Genomic DNA, 18,921 nt, shown 5'->3' on the forward strand with positions numbered 1-18,921 from the left:
CCCCAGCACGGGAAATAAAAGCTTGCAGCCCCATCGCCTTTCCAGGAGACAGGTTCCTAAATCACTTTGGCTGTGTCTTCACTGCCGCCTAGCTTTGATCATGGGGGAGTCACCTGGCTACCCCCCGATCTTGAGAGATCACAACCCCACTGCAGAGCTGCAGTTGGGTTCCGTGTGCTGCGGGCACGTTTCCTGTCCATGATATATGGAGATATGCCTGTCTCATAGAACTGGAAGGGACCCTGAAAGGTCATCGAGTCCAGCCCTCTGCTTTTACTAGGGGGACCAAGCACTGTTTTTTTTTTTACCCCAGATCCCTAAATGGCTCCCTCAAGGATTGAATTCACAACCCTGGGTTTAGCAGGCCAATGCTCAAACCACTGAGCTATCCCTCCCCATGCTGGTGCTGCACCCAGCCACAAAGACTTCTGGGGAGATAGCCCATGGTTCCTAGCAGCCGGCACCCTCGGCGGCACTCTAGGCTCCCTGCCGCAGGACGCTGTGGGACAACTCGTCTGTCCCCTCTGGGTGGAAATGGCCTGGCCCAGGGAAATTCATTCCCTGGCAGGGTCCCAGCAGGCCTGCTGCCCCCTCTTTGGTCTCAGAGGATCCCGCTCACCCTGGTTTTTAGGTGTGAAGTATGAGGCTTGCCAAGCCAAGTGGATTTGGATATTCAATTCCCCTTTGTTTGAATGGGAACGTGGACGCTAAACCCCTTAGGCAACATAGAAAATCTCAGCCCTCATCTGCAACAGAATGAGCCTTGGATTGAGGACCCATCCAGCCAGTGAGACCGAAAGCTTTCAGCACTCGCTGTCATGTGGTGCTTCTTGCAATAACACAGACGCTCACCGCAGGCTCTGGAGCCTTTGCAGCCCCTAGGATCATTCCTGCTCCAACTCCCACTGATAGCTCAGTGGTTTGAGCATTGGCCTGCTAAACCCAGGGTTGAGAGTTCAATCCTTGATAGGGCCAGTTAGGGATCTGGGGCAAAAATCTGTCAGGGGATTGGCCCTGCTTTGAGCAGGGGGTTAGACTAGATACCTCCTGAGGTCCCTTCCAACCCTGATATTCTATGATCTGAATAGATCCCAAGTGCCAGTCCCATCTGGATACACGGGAGTGACACTCAGTGTCCTTTATCCCCCTCCTCTGGGTTACAGCTCCCTCCCGCCCTGGCAGGGAGAGCAGTGCCCCTACTGGGGTACCCTCCCTCCAAGGGACCCCGTACTTTTCTCTGGAGCAACTTCTCCTCAGCCAGCAGGATGCGGGGGGCGGAGTCCCTCTGGGTCAGAGCCATGGCTTGCCTCGATCTCAAAGCACAGGTGGGTGCGGGCTCTTGGGACTAGCAGCCCTGGTGGGAAAAGCAGCAGCGTCCACGGAGGGCAGCGTTCAGAGGGGAGCTGCAAAGACACAGACAAGAGGGCACTAGCTGGCGTGAGAGACGAGGAGGCACCCGGAGAAATCTCACCACCCGAAGCACCACCGAGAGGAAGGGCTGCCCAGCAGTTCAGTTGCTACTCTGGGATGCCAGCTCTGCCACAGAGGCCCTGGGTGACCTCGAGAGAGTCATTTAGATCCATGCCTCAGTTTCCCATCTGTACACACAGCACTGCCCTGCTCTCAGACACTGCGGGCCTGCAATCTATAGAGCCACCCATGCGCTGCTCAGGCAGGAAGAGATCACCAGGAATGGACATTTTGCTGTCCATGAAATGGCCTGGCCAAATCCTGTGGCCAACACCTAATGCTTCAGAGGGAGGCCAACGGCGCACTAAGGCCAGGAAGGTGGAGGTCATTATGGTGAAGAGGGGGATTGTATAAGGGACCCCTACAGTGGCCCTGAGTGGCGGTTGCAAGTAGACCGTCAAGCACAAGCAATCACACTAACTCCCCACACACGGAGGCTCGAGCCTCTGAATTTGCTCTCTGGCTCGCTGCCTGGGAGATGGTCTTAGCCGGAGATGGGCAAGACTGGGCCGCAGATCCCCCACGAGAGGAAACCGGAGACCTCTCGAGGGGAAAGGCTAACTCCTCGGCTAAGAAATCAATTGTTCTGCAGCTCGTCTACCGCACAGAGAGGAAAAAAAAACCCAGCAGCCAATGCGCCCAAAGCCCTGAGGAGAAGAGTTTATTCTTTTTGTAATTCAGCTCCAATATCGTTACAATTGACTTTTCCCTCCCACGCCCTCCTCGCTCTCACATTGAGACGCCAATCTCTACCAGGAAACTGCGTCTCCAGCCAACGGCACCCAGAGTACAGAGACAGGGAGCCTGCCCCGTGCTGCGTCCCAGCCCATGCTTGGCTCCACCAACCAAAGCCAACCCCTGGGAACATAAGGGCAGGACAAAGAGAGGGCAGCCCCGCAGGCAGGAGGATGGACTGAGATGGGGGAGACCTGGGCTCTATCCCCGGCTCTGCCACTGACTCACTGTATGGCCTTGGGCAAGTCACGTCCCCAATCCGTGCCTCAGTTTCTCCTTATGCTTTGCCTATGTAGATGGTAAGCTCTTCAGGGCATGTACAATAGCGCCCCCATACCTAGAATACAGAGTCAAACACAAGGAGAGCAAGTTTCCCCTTTACGATATTCTCCTAGCTCTTAAGAGACGCCACCCCGTCCCTTGGGATACTACTTCACAGCTTAACAGACCTTAACCGACACTCCCCTTTGTTAGTTCCATCCCATCCCTCCTACGGGTTACGCACCCCAAAGCACTCACCCCTTCTTGGTGTTTGCACTCCTCCAAAGCCAGGCACCTGTAGGGGATAATCTCCCCTCCCCCCTTAAATCAATCCCGCCAGCCCCTTAATCGTTGCATTGGCGGCTTGGCTCTGAACTCCCTCCAAGTCCCATTTGTTCCCGCTGATGACGGCACCTGCTGGTGTTTTGCAAAGCAATCAGGGAGCAGAGCTGGACAGAAGGGCAAAGAGATTCAGGCTTCTTCTCTAGCATCAATGGGGCATCGCAGCCTCTTTTTCTAACACCCACAAAGGGCTTGAAGAGCGGAGGGAAGGTCCTGTGGCCGGGGCACTGAAAGGGGATGCAGGAGACCTGGGCTAGGCGCTTCACCCCCACAGGCCAAGAGATGAATAAACCTTCCCTGGCCTTGTTTATTTGGAGCACAAACTCTTCGGGGGCAGGGACAGTTTCTCGCAACATGAACAGGCAGCGCCTAGCACAAGGAGGCCGTGTCTTAGCGGGTCTCAGCAATGGGCTACTGAGATACCATTAAAACAGAACATGGTTATTTGGGGCCATGGGGCCCAGGGTGTTAACCCCAGTGTCCAGGTCAGATTCCCGCGTGGGTAATTCCAAGCTGCCTCCCCAGTAAGAAGACAGAATCCTGCTTCCTCAAACAGTAACAAGGGCTCACTGCCAGCCAGCCATGGGAAGCACATGGTATCGCCGCATGAATGCTCTGCACCGGTGCCCAGAGTTAATGCAGCATAAGAGTTTCCATTCTAAGCCCCTGTTCCCACAGGCTGATCACTTTCTGAAACTTTCTCTTCCGCACACACACCTTGTAAGTTCCAAGCTTAGAGCCCCGGATTCCACCCCTGCCTGGCCTCTGTGTGGAAACAAATCCCATTTGCTCACAGAATCTGGCACAAGGGCGTACTCACTCAAAATGATTTTTAAAAAAATCCATGGGTCTCGTCCTTTAACATACAGTTGCTCTGTTACAAAAGAAATAAAAGTTTCACACACACACACCCTTTCCCCTCTGTAACAAAACTTTCAGGACTACCCTCCCCCATCTAGCCACAAAAAGATAGGGTGATCACCCCCTATTCTAACTTGTTGGGCCACACAGGTTGAGACCCTGGGGTTGAACCCAGCATTTCCCAAACTTTTGAAAACTGAGTCCTCCCCACGCCCCAAACAAGGAAATGAAACCAATCACATCCTACTTGCAACCCTCTCACGTCCCCCCTGGGGAACCACTGGCATAAATCTTCATACGGTCCTTCCTCTTCTTTCTCACACATGACCATTGACATCTGAGTCAGCCCCCACTGGATGGACAATTCGCACATCTGAGCAATGGTTTCAGGCTCTCTGCAAATTCAGGAAGGCATCTTCCCATCGGTTACACTCAGTTCACACCTTGAAGGTTTCCCTCTCAAGTCTAAAAACTAGAGACTTACTTTAAACAAAAGAAAAAGAAAAGAAAAGTTGAGACCCTGGAGAACAACGGAGAGGTCTGTCCATACACACACCCCCAGAGTCTCCTTTGTGCTCTCATTTTGAAAAACACTGGTTTAAGCAAAAGCCCCGTTATGTTTTTACTATCATACAGACAACAACGCCTTCTGTTATTCCCTTCTTCCCCCACAACACACACACAGACAGGACAGCTGTCCCAACACCTTGCAAATCGCAACTGCGACACCATACACACACTACACTGTGGAAGATACATGCAAGCAGCCCACGATCTAACATATGTTCTTTGTCTTTATTGAGCTGACAAGCAAGGCGCGCTTGCACAAGGCTGCATAATTGCTCCCAGAAATAAAACATTTAAAATGAAAACAAGGTGAAGAATTCACAGTCCCTGCCAAGGTATCTGTACAGCACAAGACTGCAGAATCAGGCTGTAGATTTGTCGGAATTGGGAGCGGGGGCTCCCAGCTCCGTCTCTGACTGCATGCATGATCTTGGGCAAATCACCGTAGGCCTCGATTCTCAGATATGCTGAGCTAGCTGCAGTTAAGGGGAGCTGCAGGTGCTCAGTGTCTCTGAAAATATGGCCCTGGGTCTCTCTGTGCCTCAGTTCCCCCTCTGCACAAATAGGGAAAATACTTTCTTAGCGCACAGGGAGCGTTAGCAGAGCAACCCCATTTATGTATGTGAGATGCTCAGATACTATAGAGATGGGACCATGGAAGAACTTAGACAGGCTTGGAGAGATTCCTTAGTCTCGTCCGTTAGTTTAAGCCATATATTTGGAGATGCCGGGAATACCTAGTGGACAGAGCACTGGACTGGGAGACCGGAGACCCAGGTTCTATTCCCAGCTCTGCCGGTGACTTTGGGCAAGTCACGTCCCCCTCCCTGCCTCAGTTTCCCCACCCACCTTTTGTCTCGAGACTCTATGGCCTCTTGGGCAGTCTCTCGCTGTGTGAATGTACAGCACCTGGCGTGTGGGGGCCCTGATCTCTAGTGCTACTATAATACATTAGTACTGTGCTTAGCACACTGGGGTCCTGCTCAGTGCACAGGTACGTATATGGCTCCCATTACCTAATAGCTGGGTGCCTCACGTTCTAACATAATGATTCTCCCCCACCTCTGTGAGGCAGGGCAGGGCAGGGCAGGTATTCCCATTGTACAGAAGGGGAAGTGAGGCCCAGAGAGGCTACACAGGAAGTCTGTGGCGGAGTCGGGGTTCAAACCCAAATCAAGTCCCAGGCTAGCACCCTACCCAATGGACCATCTTTCCTCTCCTGTGGCTCATCGCACACCTGCAATGCAAATCACAAAATATTCAATCCCTTCATATCGATTCCTAGGAGTCCAGAGATCATCATCCAGCATTTGCATGAAAAACATCACCGCCACTGAAGCTAAACCCACCAGCAGAGCCCTCAGCGCACAAGGAGATAGAACTGACATACAGTGCAGCTCCACTCCTGAGCAGGCCAGTAATCCCACTACTGAATCTTCCCAGACCATCTGCTGAGCATCTCCAATAGGGCAGTTCAGTGGATAGAGTTTAGTCTGGGGAAAAGGATTATAACTGGATCATCACCCAGATGATCTTGCCTATAAGGGAAAGATTTAAGTCCTCCCCCCCGTTGCTGCTTCTGCAAAATCTGTCGCTCTGAATATCCGTAAAGCGCTACGGCTTAAATTCTCAGTGTTTAGTGTCTTTCACGGCATTTCTCAGGCCTCTCCCAAGCAGCTGGGTATGTCACCTCCTTTCTAACATCCCAGTAAAAGCAACTATGCCGGGGAATCTATTATTCCACGCTAAATGGCACTTGTGTTTTACCCGTGTTCTCAGAGAGTACCAGGGCCCTGGGCCTAGACAATGCCCCAAATCATGCATACCAGAGACTTAAGAGTCAGATTTCAAGGCTAGAAGGACCTTTACAATCATCTAATCTGACCTCCTGCATAACCCCGGCTATAACATTTCACACAGTGACGGCTGCATCCAACTCACTCCTCGCGGTCGCAGCTGGAGCATATCTGACATTCCTCCAAATGTCAGTAAAACTCTGCCTGAAATACAGCATCTCAGAAACAGCGCTATAAAGGGATTCTTGAGACTTTCAACACAACATTTAGACTTGGGGTAAAGTGCCACGGCAATCTAACACCGGTAGGAATTGTTTTAATCTGTTAGCCAATATGTATTTGTTATAGGTATCACACACTATATGAATCCGTATTACACATTACATTACCGATGTAATATGTCAGCACATATTTGAATGGTCTTCTGCTTACTCTTATTCACTTATGCTAAGTATCCCAGAGCATTTTGCAAAGCTGAAGTCAGCTTTGGAGCTAGCAAGTATGAAATCTGCCAAGGTCAGGACACAATTTGTTCTATAGCTTAGTACAGGTACCGACACAGGCAACTGCTTCGGAATGTAGCATTCAAAATGAAGATAAGAAAAATACAGAATAAAACCACCAGTTAAGGAACCGCTACATATTGGTGGGTTGGGTTTTAGTGACATAACTTGTAAAACCATACTATAAATATAGCTAGTTTAAATGCACATTTCAGAAGCATGCCTTTTGGGTCAGGGGAACATGCTGCAAGATAAGAATTGCTTCGCAGGCGGAGGGTACGTCTGCTTTTTGTATTGTACCGTTTTATCTGTAGACAATATGTTTGCCTATGTTTGGTGATTTGGTCTCTTGAACGTTTTTAATAATGAACCATGAACGCAGTCAACACAATTAGCTACGCTTTTAGTCAATATAGTTTGGGGAGCCAGAGAGGAGCCCATTAGCCAAGCATTAGTCAAAGCAATCTGGCACAAGGTCACAACCTGGTCATTTGGATTTGGGATAGTAATCTTGTAAAGGATGGACTTTCACAGGTACGGGTCCTAAGTACACTTGCAGCAGGATAGCGCTACTTTGGCAAATAACTGGTTAACAAAGTTTACAGAAAGCAAAAACTGCTTTCTGGGCATAAAGCCATGCCTTAAGAATACATAAAGATTGATTACAAGCAAACCGTTCCTTTTTGGGAACAAAGCAGCATGGCTGACAACAGGAAATAATTAAACGAGCACTAAGTCGTCTAACTACAACAGACCAATATTTTCAAATATGTGTACCTAAAGCTAGGCATCTCCATCTCTATTTTAGCACCCCAATCCTATAAATACTACTACTACTCAGCTCTTCTATAGTGCTTTTCATCCACGGATCTCAAAGTGCTTTACAAAAGCGGTCAGTACCATTATCCCCAAGCTACAGATGGGGAAACTGAGGCACGGGGAGACTATGTGACTTCCCCAAGGTCACCCAGCAGGCCACTGGTAGAGCCAGGAACAGATTGCCAAGTTCTCACTAGGCAACACAGCCCAATGGCAGCTGGCTTCAATGGGGCTACTCACAGAGCATAAAATTAAGCATGTGCTTACTTCTTTGCAGGATCAGGGTCTTGGGTAGCAAAATAAGTGGCCTGATTTCAGAGATACTGGACTCCCTTCAATTTCAATGCAAGGTAGGTTAAGACTTATCTATGCATTCAAGGCCCCAATCCTGTAATTTACATGTGGACAGATCCCTGTCTTCTGCAGAGTTCCATGCAGATGAGGCAATCTGCCCGCACATTGTCAATTGCAGAACTATGGTCTAAATAGGGATCTGGGTACCTCATTTTAAGGCACCCGAGTCTGAAAATTAGACATCAAAATGTGGAAGAGTTTTAGCCTCATACACTTTTCCTTTTTTTGCAAATGATTTTGCTAGCCCATAAACCAGAAAAGCACCTTTTTTAACATCAAAGCACAATTTATTAAAGGGAGGAAGAAAGAAACCTCTCAACAGCCTAATAGATACAAAAATGTAAATAATAATAATAAAAAATAAAAAAAAGAAATGGGAGAAAGTCCCCAAGAAACATGCTCACTTAGTGAAATACTTCAATAAAAATTAATATAAAAAAATCCATTGAGAAGAGTTTTGATTTAAGCATTCCCGCTGCAGCGTCTGCAACCCAAACATTGCGGCATCGTGCTAGCACATGGGAGCCAGAAAGCAAATATCAGCCAGAAACAAAGAACCTATTGTCCAAATTGACTAACATGCGAACGGATAAAAAAAGGTAACGACCTAAAAGATGAAATGTAGATTAAATACTGTGAGTGGTTTCTTTGTAAGAATTTGTTACTATTAACACAGGATAGGACATTGGTTATATAATTTTTGGAAGGCAGAAGGATTGGGCAAGTCACGTCTCCTCTCTTGCCTCAGTTTCCCCTCCCACCCTGTGTCTGCCTTATCTAACTTCTTCAGTCTCTTGCTGTGTTCGTGTACAACATCCTAGTACAATGGGGCTAGTTCTCAGTTAGGGCTTTGTATAACTGTAATACAAAAATAAACAAAAAGAACAGGAGTACTTGTGGCACCTTAGAGACTAACACATTTATTTGAGCATAAGCTTTCGTGGGCTAAAACCCACTTCTTCGGATGCAACTGTAGCCCACGAAAGCTTATGCTCAAATACATGTGTTAGTCTCTAACGTGCCACAAGTACTCCTGTTCTTTTTGCAGATACAGACTAACATGGCTGCTACTCTGAAACAAAAATAAACAACCACCATTTTAATCTGATTGTGTCCCTTTAAAGTTGGGGGGGGGGGACCACTTTCTGTGGCAAAGCTCTATTTTCAATAGCTTAGAACTTGCTCCCCAGAAAAAAAATGATCTGGGGTCTGAAATTTCTCCTGCTTATTTTTATAGTGATCTGGGCTATGGTCCTGCAAAACACTTAACACGTGAATAGCCCGGCAGAGGTCCCCGAGGTGGAGAGCTACTAATACTTATATTGTCCGCTCGGTGTTTGCACAGCCCCTAGCACAGCGGGGTCCTGGGCCATGACCACGGCTCCTGGGTGCTGGACAGTATAAATAACAACTAATAATAATAGGTGTGTGTAAGCGTTTGCATGAACTGCACCTTATTTTGGAAGCTTTCGGCCATTTTTCAGTTATTCAAGCGCAGAGCTGGGGAGAGGGTAGCAGGACGGGTGGTTAGATCAGTTAAGAAAGCGTAAGGCTGAGTTTAAGAATAAAAATTTTCATGGCACTCCAATCTCTAAAAAACTACCTCTCTTTTCAGCCGCCACACAGGGCTCGTACACCTCGTGCTAAGGCCCTTTCGGAGGAACGCACATTTTGCCTCATTTGAAAGGATCCGATTCAGGAACGATAGAGGCTGAGGGATTTGGATATAGCACGGTAGCAGCATTACAGGCACCCGTTATTTTCCTTAACACTTCAGCATACAAAGAAATAGTATGATTATGTGTATTGCAGTAACGACTGGCAGCTAAGTCACGGCCCATGACCCCACCGTGCAAGGCGCTGTACAAACACAGAACAAAACGGTGGTCCCTGCTCCCCCAAAGCAGACAATCTTTGGGTCCATCCACATAACACAGCACAGCTATACCCAGATGCTTCCCACATCGATGGAAGGGGGTTTTCCATCCTCTCTGAGAGGCGGTAGCTAGGTCAACAGAATAATTCTTCAAAATTCTGCACAATCCTCAGCAATGTAGCTAGGCTGATCCAATTTGTAGGTGTAGCCCAGACTCAAGGAATAAGTTATACATTTACACAGCACCTGAGTCCTAGGCAGCAGGCTGGAATCATCACACTAACAAATGGAGCCCTATGGAATATACGACCTGGGTCCAGAGGAGGGGGCAGGGGGTCCCAGACACTGTATGTGGCTTGGCAGAGCAGGGGAGGGGTACATGGCCCAGTGAAACTGGGGAGGGGGCAGTGGGTCCCATGCACAGTACGTGGCCTGGTAGAGCAGAGATGAGGAGGTCCCAGACACTGTAGGTGGAGCAGAGAAGGGGCCAGGAGTCCCATACACAGTACATGGCCCAGTGGGGCAGACAGGGGGCAGGGCAGGGCCTGTGTCCAGTGCAGGGTCCAATGAGGCAGGGAGGAGGCAGGGGGCACGGTGTGGGGCACGGTGGGGCAGGGGGTCCCGTGCAAGGGATGGGGCTCAGGGGGGCAGGGAGGGGGCCGTGCACGGGGGGGCACAGGGTCCCATACACAGTACACGGCCCAGTGGGGCAGAGCGGGGCCGTGCCCAGTGCAGAGCCCGATAGGGAGGGGGCAGGGGGCCCGGGGCCACGGTGTGGGACCTGGGGGGCCCAGGGGGCTCGGTGGGGCAGGGAGGGGGCCGTGCACGGGGCGGGACACAGGGGGCGAGGCGGGGGTCCCATACACCGTACATGGCCCGGACCCCCGAGCCGATGCAGCGGCCCGGCCCCGGCGTGCGCTCACCCAGGCCCCGCTCCAGCCGCCGCCGCCTCCCTCCACGTGCGCGGCCGGCAGAGCCCGCCCCGGATCCGCAGCAGCTGCAGCCTCCTGCCCCGGAGCACGCTCGGTCCCCGCCTCCCCCCGACCCACACCCGCGCCGGCGGGACCCTGGGCTGTCCCCGAGCCGGAGCCGGAGCCTGGCCCCGGTTCAGCGCTGGGAGGCTCTGACCTGCCTGCGTGGTGCCCATCACTGGGGCATCTGGGCAGGAGCTGGATTATGGGGGGAAGCAAAATATCTTCGACAGACTTCGTGTTCCCCCCCCCCCCTTCCTCTCTTTTCATTCCCCCCACCAGCAGGGAAGGAAGGAGGGGAGGGGGTTTTCCCTCCTGGTTTGCAGGAAGGGATTGTATATCGGGGTGGTTGGTTGGATTGGGCAAGGAATTTTGCAATTTGCCTGCGTCGGTTTCCCCATCTAGGGGCAACACCATTGGAAAGTGTGATTTTACCTCCTCACATGGGCTCAGATCCTTAAAAGGTCCCAACTTCCACTGATTTCTCTGTTCGGAGCCTGAAGGCCTTGAAGGATTTGGGCCTTGGTTGTATGTTACCGATCTAGGGGAACGTGCTACGTCATGGGGCTATTAAGGTAGAGGTTTTCAAGGAGCCCCATTAAAAAGGAAGACTCGAACATGCAGGTCACACAAACAGTTTCACAGGTGCAGCCCATACTAATAAACAATACTGATCCGCTAGGGTAACTTTCATTTCAGGCGCTCAAAGGCCTTTACAAACCACATTAATTAAGCTTAATATTATTTGCATTACAATAATGCTGAGAGAGCCCCATCAGAGATAAGCCAGTCCCTGTCCCAGAGAATTTACAAGCTAATTTTGCAATATCCTCCTAAGTACAGTACTGCAGTGAAATATGCACAAAGCACTAAGAACATAAAAACGGCCATACTGGATCAAATGAAAAGTCCATCTAGCCCAGTGGCCTGTCTGCTGACAGTGGCCAATGCCAGGTGGCCCAGAGGGAATGAACAGAACAGGTAATCATCACGTGATCCATCCCCTGTCGCCCATTCTCAGCTCCTGGCAAACAGAACTAACTAACTTTAGAAATCACCCTCTGTAAAGCAGTTAATGTACTTTATGAAGGAAGAAGTCTCTGTCTCCATCTCAAACTTCACTGAAACAGATTCTGCTTTGATGAAACAGCATCTTTCAACCAACTCGGCTTCTCTTCCTGAACCCAACCAGGGCCCAGTACAACAAATTAAATTGTGCACTAAAACTCTTAGAAGAAATGACAAACTTGTGCAACAGAGCCTTTTCTATCATCAATATTTTGGCTTCTTTCAGTTTGTTTGGCCCAGACAACAGGCAATTAGAGAAAAGCACAGCTCAAATGCTGTTCTGTATATAAAAATGATCTTTGGGGTTTTGGGGGTTTTTTTACTGATACAAGCACAAAAAATAATCATTCGGAACTCCCAAAGACATCAGCACGGGTTGGTTTGTTCATTTTTACTGATACAAGTAATTGTTCAGAACACATCCATACGTTTCGCCATCAGCATAAAAATGGCCCAAACTATTTGTTGTTGGGGTTTTTTCCCCTCCCCAAAATGTGCTGGTTTTCAGGAGAAAAGCACAATGCGGTGACTTTCTATGCCAAGTTTCAAAGTGGAACAAATTATTATGGCAAAGTGAAAGATGTTGGGAAACAGGATATTTTAAGCGCTGCCGGGGCCTTGACCGCAGCGCCACTAGCAGGCTGGCGTGAGGATAAATACCCTGAGCATTTGCGCTGACAGGAAGAGTTCTTCATTTTCAGAGATGGTGAAATGGTGCGGAAAAGTAAATGAAGGAGAACAGCACACACTGGTTTGACGTATAGCAAAGGCGGACCCCGCTGCACCAGTCTAGCAGTAATGGGGAGAGGAGAGAAGCAGGAGTGGGTTCTGAACACACAGAGAAGGAACACTGAGTGGAAAGGGTCCAGGCTAGAAGGATCTGCAGGCAGGGCTGGATTTAGGGGCAGGCGACTGCTTGTAAGTTCTTCAAAAGTTTAACAAACGAGGACGCTCCTCGCCTGGGCACCATTTGGTCTAGGGCCGGCCCCGTCGGCAGGAGATCTGATTCTGCTCTCGAGGAAGATGGCACGCACCCCAGCACAGAGCCCATACACACCACTAATGTCTCATTTGATCACTGGGCAACAGAGCCAAGGTCACATGGTAAGTCAGTGGCAGAGTAGGTCTCCAGCCTCCCCGTCCCACTCACGTTCTTCGGCTCACGCTGCCTCTCGAATACGCTTGTCATCTAGCGTACGGGCTTCAGTGGGGCACAGATTCAGTGCGGGCCTTTTGCATAGGGGGTGAATTGCACCAGGCAACACTCTGGACTTTGGGGGAGTCATTTCTGATGCGTCCCAGCGTGAGCGAGTGCAGAATCCGACCCCCAGTGCCATCAGCTTGACTTGTCACTGAAAGGTATGACACAAGCTAGATGGTAGGATTGGTGGACCCAGAGGATGTTTGATGGTTGAAGCCCGACCCTGCAGCTTAGCTAACTTTGGGATTATTGATGGACCTTCGGGGAAGCCAGGACAGCTCTTGAGGGGGACCAAGGACAGCAAATGGCCAAACGGAGAGGCTGTGTGTTCACAGGAACAAGGATGGGGGGTTGGCCCCAGGACATCTATTCCTGGCTCTGCCACTGTTCTGCTGCATGATCTTGGGCAAGTCACATCCTCGCTCTGTGCCTCAGTTTCCCCAGCAGTAGAAAGGGCTCGTGATTCTCACCCAGCTCCCAGGGCCCCTATTTTCTAGCTGTGAGGTTCAAATAAATCTCATTGGTTTCAAGAGAAAACAAGCTGAGAGTCCAGTTGGGCTTAAAACAGGAATTAACGGCACCCTGTGCTGGGAGAGAGCAAGGCTAACGGGGGGGCAGGAGGGGAAGATGGTACAAATTACCAGGGCCCGGTGGTCCGGAAGGGGACCCAGGGCCCGGCTTCCCCAACTTCGTCAGCCCTGTTTAGCCGGTCCGCCCTTGCTGGGGGGCCCGAAAATTTTTCACTGGGGCCCAAACCCCCTCTCAGCGGCCCTGGGAGAGAGAAGGCCCTGGAGCCTGCCCCCATCGCTTTCCAACACCCCACCCCAGCCGACGCAGGGAGATGTACCGAGAAACCACCTCACAGGCTCCTCACCGGAGTGGCCTGCCCGCTGCCCGGTTCACAGGCTACTGAAGTCAAATGGAGTCTTTCCTCTGTCTGGCTCATACCCAAGTGCTAGGCCCAGCGCATCAGTACCACTCAGAGCATCGTTAGGAGAGGGGGACATTGGGATGAGATGGGAGATGCTCCTTCCCATTAGAGGACTGAACGTGCTGCCTCCATAGCCACTCCCACCCCAGCCGGCTGAGGGGGTGAGCGGGACAAGCCCTGCCTGGCCAAGCAGCCACTTCAGCGGACCCTGCTATGGTGCAGCGACTGTTCGGTAGCGCGCTCGGAGCTGTACGTCAAAGGCCCTTTTCCACCTCAGCTTACTGCACACTAAGTCTCTGTGTAGACAAGCCCTTGGTCACCCCCCAGACCAGCTCCCTGGGGTGCCCCTCACTGGCTGCACTGGGGTTAGTTACACTGGCAGGCCGGTGTTTAACAAGGAGGCCTTGGTCCTCGCATGAAGGGAACTGAATGTCCAAAGGCAAGTGCTGTGTGTGTCTCTCTTTCTTTCTCTTCTCTCATTCTCTCCCCTTCCTTCTCTCCATTCCCCGCTTCTTTCAGAGCTTTCTTTCCGCAGGTGACAATCACAGCGTCACCCCACGTCTCTCTCTCTCTTTCCTGTCCTCATGACACTCCCTCTCTGTGGGTAATTCAGGAAGATCCTTCACACGGCATCCATTTCCAGCAATTTTGCAATCCCCCGGGTCAGAGCCCCGCGTTCAGGCTGGGAGTGTCCCCTTTGCTCCAATTCTCAAGCATTCCGCTGCGTTTCTCCAGGGCACAATCAGTTCTTGAGTGCAGCGTTGCCCTCTGCAAGTCTGATCTGACCGTTCGGTCCCCAGGCTCCTGGCGCTAAGCCGCTCCTCTCCACAACGTCCATGCGGATGTCTGTCTTACTAATTCCATCCTCGTCACTCCTCAGTTAATTTTTTCCCAATGAATGTCATCTGTTCAGCCTCCCAGTTGGAAAATGACACGGCTCCTTCCCTCCCAAGTCCTCAAAGCACTTTACAAAGAATCAGTAGATGTGTCTCGCAAACCTGACCTGGGTTTTTACACCAGGGAAACCGAGGCACGGAGAGGCTAACGGCAGAACTGGTTGAAAATGTCCTGTCCAAACGGTTTTCACCATGATGGAATGTGGCTTTTTGGACAAAGTGGAAATTTTTATGGAAAATGATTTTGTCAAATTTGGTGGCGGGGAGGGGTCATCTAAATGTTCTGGGGTTTAAGCTAAGAATTGGGGGAGGGGCTTTTTTGGACAAGATCTTGAAACATTTAAAAAAATTAGAGGAAAATGAAAAAATATTCATTTTTGTTGCGCGTTTTCGGGGGCGGGGATCCCGATGCACTCTACTTAACGGCCCCATTTCCAGAAGCCTTCAGCAAAGCCCCAATGGTGTGACGCAGGAAAGAAGTGTGCACAGGGAGTTGGGGGCACTCCCAGGTGTAGCTCCCCACTCCGTCTCCGGGAGCTGTGGTCTAGGGAGCACCGTCACGGCGCCCAGACAATCCCAGAGGTGTGCTCGCTGGAGTGCTAGATATTAATTAGTTCAGAGAGGCACAGCCTCTTCCAATTTTGTTAATTTCTGGATCTAGGTGCTGGCCTGGAGCTCTCGAGCTACTGACTCAGAAAATAGGAAAGCGCTAATCCGATCATTAAAAGGCTTCGCTGGACTTGATTGAATGAAAGCCCAAACCTCTCTATAATACCTGGGCTGAGAACTCAGGTGTTGGTTCCAGGTGAGCGGTTTCTCCGAGACAAGGACATTTCCTTTTTCCTATCTGTAGCGCTCAGTGGCTGTTTGCAAGGTATTCTCTCAGCTAAAGGAGACCTGTTCCAGGAAAAGAACATGGGGCTTCTGCCCTATTTTGTCCCAGGCCTGAGATAGTTGATTATTCGTTTCTATCACTGTAGCACTTTGAGGCACCAGTAAGGATTGGGGCCGCACCATGCTAGGCACTGTACACACTTGTAATGCAAAGACAGCCTCTGCTCCAAAGAGTTTACAATCGTCCTGCTTGCTTTTGTTTGACCTTCAAGAAATAGCAAGTTCCACCGTCTCTATTTTTGCCAGAGAGAAATCTTTCTCAGCCCTCCATTCAAGCAGTTGGGCTGGCAAATTTTTCACCAAGAGACCTTTCCTCCTCACTGTTTATCAAGCATTTGAGTTAAATAATGCTTACCCAAAAGACAAAGTTCTAATAAGCTTGATTGAACCTCAAAAAATACCCCACCTTTCCCTCCCAAATTCTGGTTTTGATGTCAAACCCAGCTGCCCAGAGATCCTTCCAAGAAAGGGGATAAAATATGATTTTCTGATGTTGAAAGAAAAGCCAATTACTATTATTTTTAAAACACCTTTTAGGTCTTCTTTAAGCATCGTAAAACCACAGTTTTATTGTCCTGTGTGGGTCCCTTTCAATTCTGAAGCCGTTTGATGAAATTTTAAATAGCAACAATGTTAATCATTTCAGCACTGGTCAGTTTTTGCAAAAATACCCATCTAGTTTGGGATTGTGGGTGTGGCCTGGGATTATGGGCAGAGTTTGAAAGGCGATACCTTCTTTGTTCCATCCCGGGTTATACTAAAACTCACTAAACGACCTTGAGCTCACCTTTCTGGGTCTCAGCTTCCCCAGGAGATGTGATCCAGTGGTTAGCACACGAGGCTGCTATAGAGTCCCTTTGTGACCTCAGTTCCCCATCTGTACAATGGGGATAACAACACAGCCCTAGCTCACAGAGGTGTTGAGAGGATAAATACATTAAAGATGGTGAGGTGTTCAAATGATACAGGGACAGGAGCTATGTAAGATTGGTCTCATCCGATGATATTCACTAGCTCATGAGAGAGGTGTTAATAATACCACTTAGCTCCTATCTAATACTGGTCATCAGTGGATCTCAAAGAGCTTTACAAAGCAATATCATTTTATAGATGGGGAAACTGAGTCACAGAGCATGACTTGCGGCCAGTGGCAGAGTCAGGAATTGAACCCAGGTCGCACCAGATGGGTTGGATGGGCTGTGAGGCGGAATTAACTAATATTTGTTAATCACCCGCAGATCCTTGGATGGGAGGCAAATGTTCTGAATAACCTTATAACCGGCTCTCACAGAAGGATCTTCACCTAGCAGGGAAAGGCAGAACAAGAACCAACAGCTGGAAGTTGAAGCCAGCCAACTTCAAATGACAAGTAAGATGCTGATTTTTAACAGTGAGGGCGATTAGCTAGTAGCGCCGCCGGGAGTGGGGGATTCTCCATCTATGTTTTTACATGAAGGGTGGCTGGCTTTCTGGAAGCTAGACTTGATTCAGACACAGGTCACAGGGCTCAGTCCAGGGGCAACAGGCTGAAATGCTCCAGCCTGTGATATGCAGGAGGTCCCTTCTAGCCTTAAAACCTGTGAATTAAATCTATGACTCTCACCTCCCTACATCCACCACCACAAAACTAAATGCACTCAGCTTTGCCTTCTCCTAGCTACTGCTGCTCAATAGATCGGAAAGGAGAGAGAACCCACTCAACATGGCAGGGAAAAACAACTCCAAAATAGTAGCCATCGACCGCATGTTCCCTCCAATAATAACCCCAAGAATCAATGAGCGACAAGAGCTTTTGAAGCTCCTGGAGCGTCGACTCTGCCTTCGATCCCTCTCTGGAAGGATAAAGAATGGTCCTGACAGGACTCTGGAGATGTGATAGATGCCTAGAGTATAAACCACTCACGGGCCTTTAAAAGTAAATAAAATCTGCTCAAGAGCTTGGAGAATCCAAAGACAAACGTCCATCCAGGCCCCGATTCTGATCTCACATATGCCGGTGGAAATCCAGAGTAACGTCACTGACATCAATGGAGTTAACTCTGGATTTACCCGGGGGTCAGTGAGATGCTAATCTGGCCCATATGCAAACTTTTGTGCACCAGGGTTGAAGGGGTGCGTAGATTTCACACTGGCCTTCTGCCCAGTGGTGAATTTCACGCTTCTCTTATACAGACCTGACACTTTTCATACTAGAAGGCAGTGTCCTTGGTTTTTAAATAGCAGATCAGGGTTGCTATCTCGCAGGGGTAGCCAAACTGCGGCTCTTACCATTAAAGTGAGGCTCACCCCTCCCGCATTCTCTGCCTACCAGACGGGGGGAGGGAGGAAGCTCGGGGCTTCTGCCCTGCAGCAGGGTGGTGGGGCTAGGGGCTTCTGCCAGAGATGACTGGTGCCTGTGGGGGTGGGGTGTGTGTGTCACCATTTAAAGATTCAACCCCCCCCCCCCCAACAGCCTGAGTCACACACACCCAGGCATGCCCCCCACCTTTACCCTCAGGGGCCTCACCCTGCAATTCCCAAGTATTAGCAGCAGTGAAGCTGCTGTGAAGGGCCACTGGCTCCAGCAGCTGCCAGGCAGGGAAAGGGCCTGGTGGCACTATGTGACAGAGCAGGGCCAGCAAACCCTGGCAAAAACGTGCCACCCCACGCATCACCTCTGGCTTCTTCCCAGTGGAGGGGGGGGGGCTTGGGGTACACCTAGTTGTGGCTCAGAGCTTCAGCCCCAGCAGGTGCCTCCTGCAGGGCTGAAGCCCCGAGCCCCGGCTCGTGAACTTCCGAAGATTGTCCCATGTGACTCAGTACATTTGCCCACCCTTGCGATAGCATTCACCCTGCCGGACAGAAGGGATTTTGCAGGGCTGGTATATTGCACACACTCGGCCTCTAGAATTTAGTCATTGACATTGGAATGCAAGATTTTCAAAAAAGAGGCTTGTGATTTTGGGGGGCCAACCTCAGACACTTTAATGTTCAGAAATTGCCAAGCACAAGCCCTAGGGAAAGCAGGCTCCACCCACCCCGCAAAAACCCCAACAGGCTGGTGGCATCCAGAATCTTGGCCTCTAACGATCTGTGATTTCATTACAGGCTATTTGCGCTTTTGGCAAACCTCAGCCCCTCCCCCCCAAGAAAGAGCTGTTTTGTCCCAGTTTACCAGGTGGAGAGATCACCAAAGTGCCTCCAATAGATGTCTCAGATTTTGGGTGCTCAAGGTGCCAGATCCATCGTTAGGCACCTAATTAAGCAGCCAATGAACTCAATGGCAGAGGTAGTTGCTTAGCAGCTCTGCAGTTTAGGCCCCGGTTGGCTCAAATTAGGACTCCCAAAATGAAGGCACCCAAAATTAGAGGGGGCTTTCAAAAACGTGGGTTTGACT

General features: G+C 50.1%; 1 protein-coding gene across 3 annotated transcripts in view; it reads right to left on the reverse strand.

The window, feature by feature from the left end:
• GPAT2 (glycerol-3-phosphate acyltransferase 2, mitochondrial) overlaps nt 1-18,921 on the reverse strand; it is a 123,665-nt gene that overhangs the window by 32,456 nt on the left and 72,288 nt on the right. For 2 of the 3 annotated variants that reach the window (XM_054017920.1, XM_054017918.1), the window contains exons 3-4: nt 2,434-2,542; nt 1,232-1,403 (exon numbers count right to left, since the gene is read on the reverse strand). In XM_054017920.1, the coding sequence (XP_053873895.1) occupies nt 1,232-1,300 (69 nt within the window). In that variant the 5' untranslated portion in view covers nt 1,301-1,403; nt 2,434-2,542. The remainder of the gene's footprint in view (nt 1-1,231; nt 1,404-2,433; nt 2,543-18,921) is intronic. The other variant, XM_054017919.1, reaches the window with a different exon arrangement.

Source organism: Malaclemys terrapin, chromosome 2 (genome assembly GCF_027887155.1).
Source record: "Malaclemys terrapin pileata isolate rMalTer1 chromosome 2, rMalTer1.hap1, whole genome shotgun sequence".
Lineage (NCBI taxonomy): Eukaryota > Metazoa > Chordata > Testudines > Emydidae > Malaclemys > Malaclemys terrapin.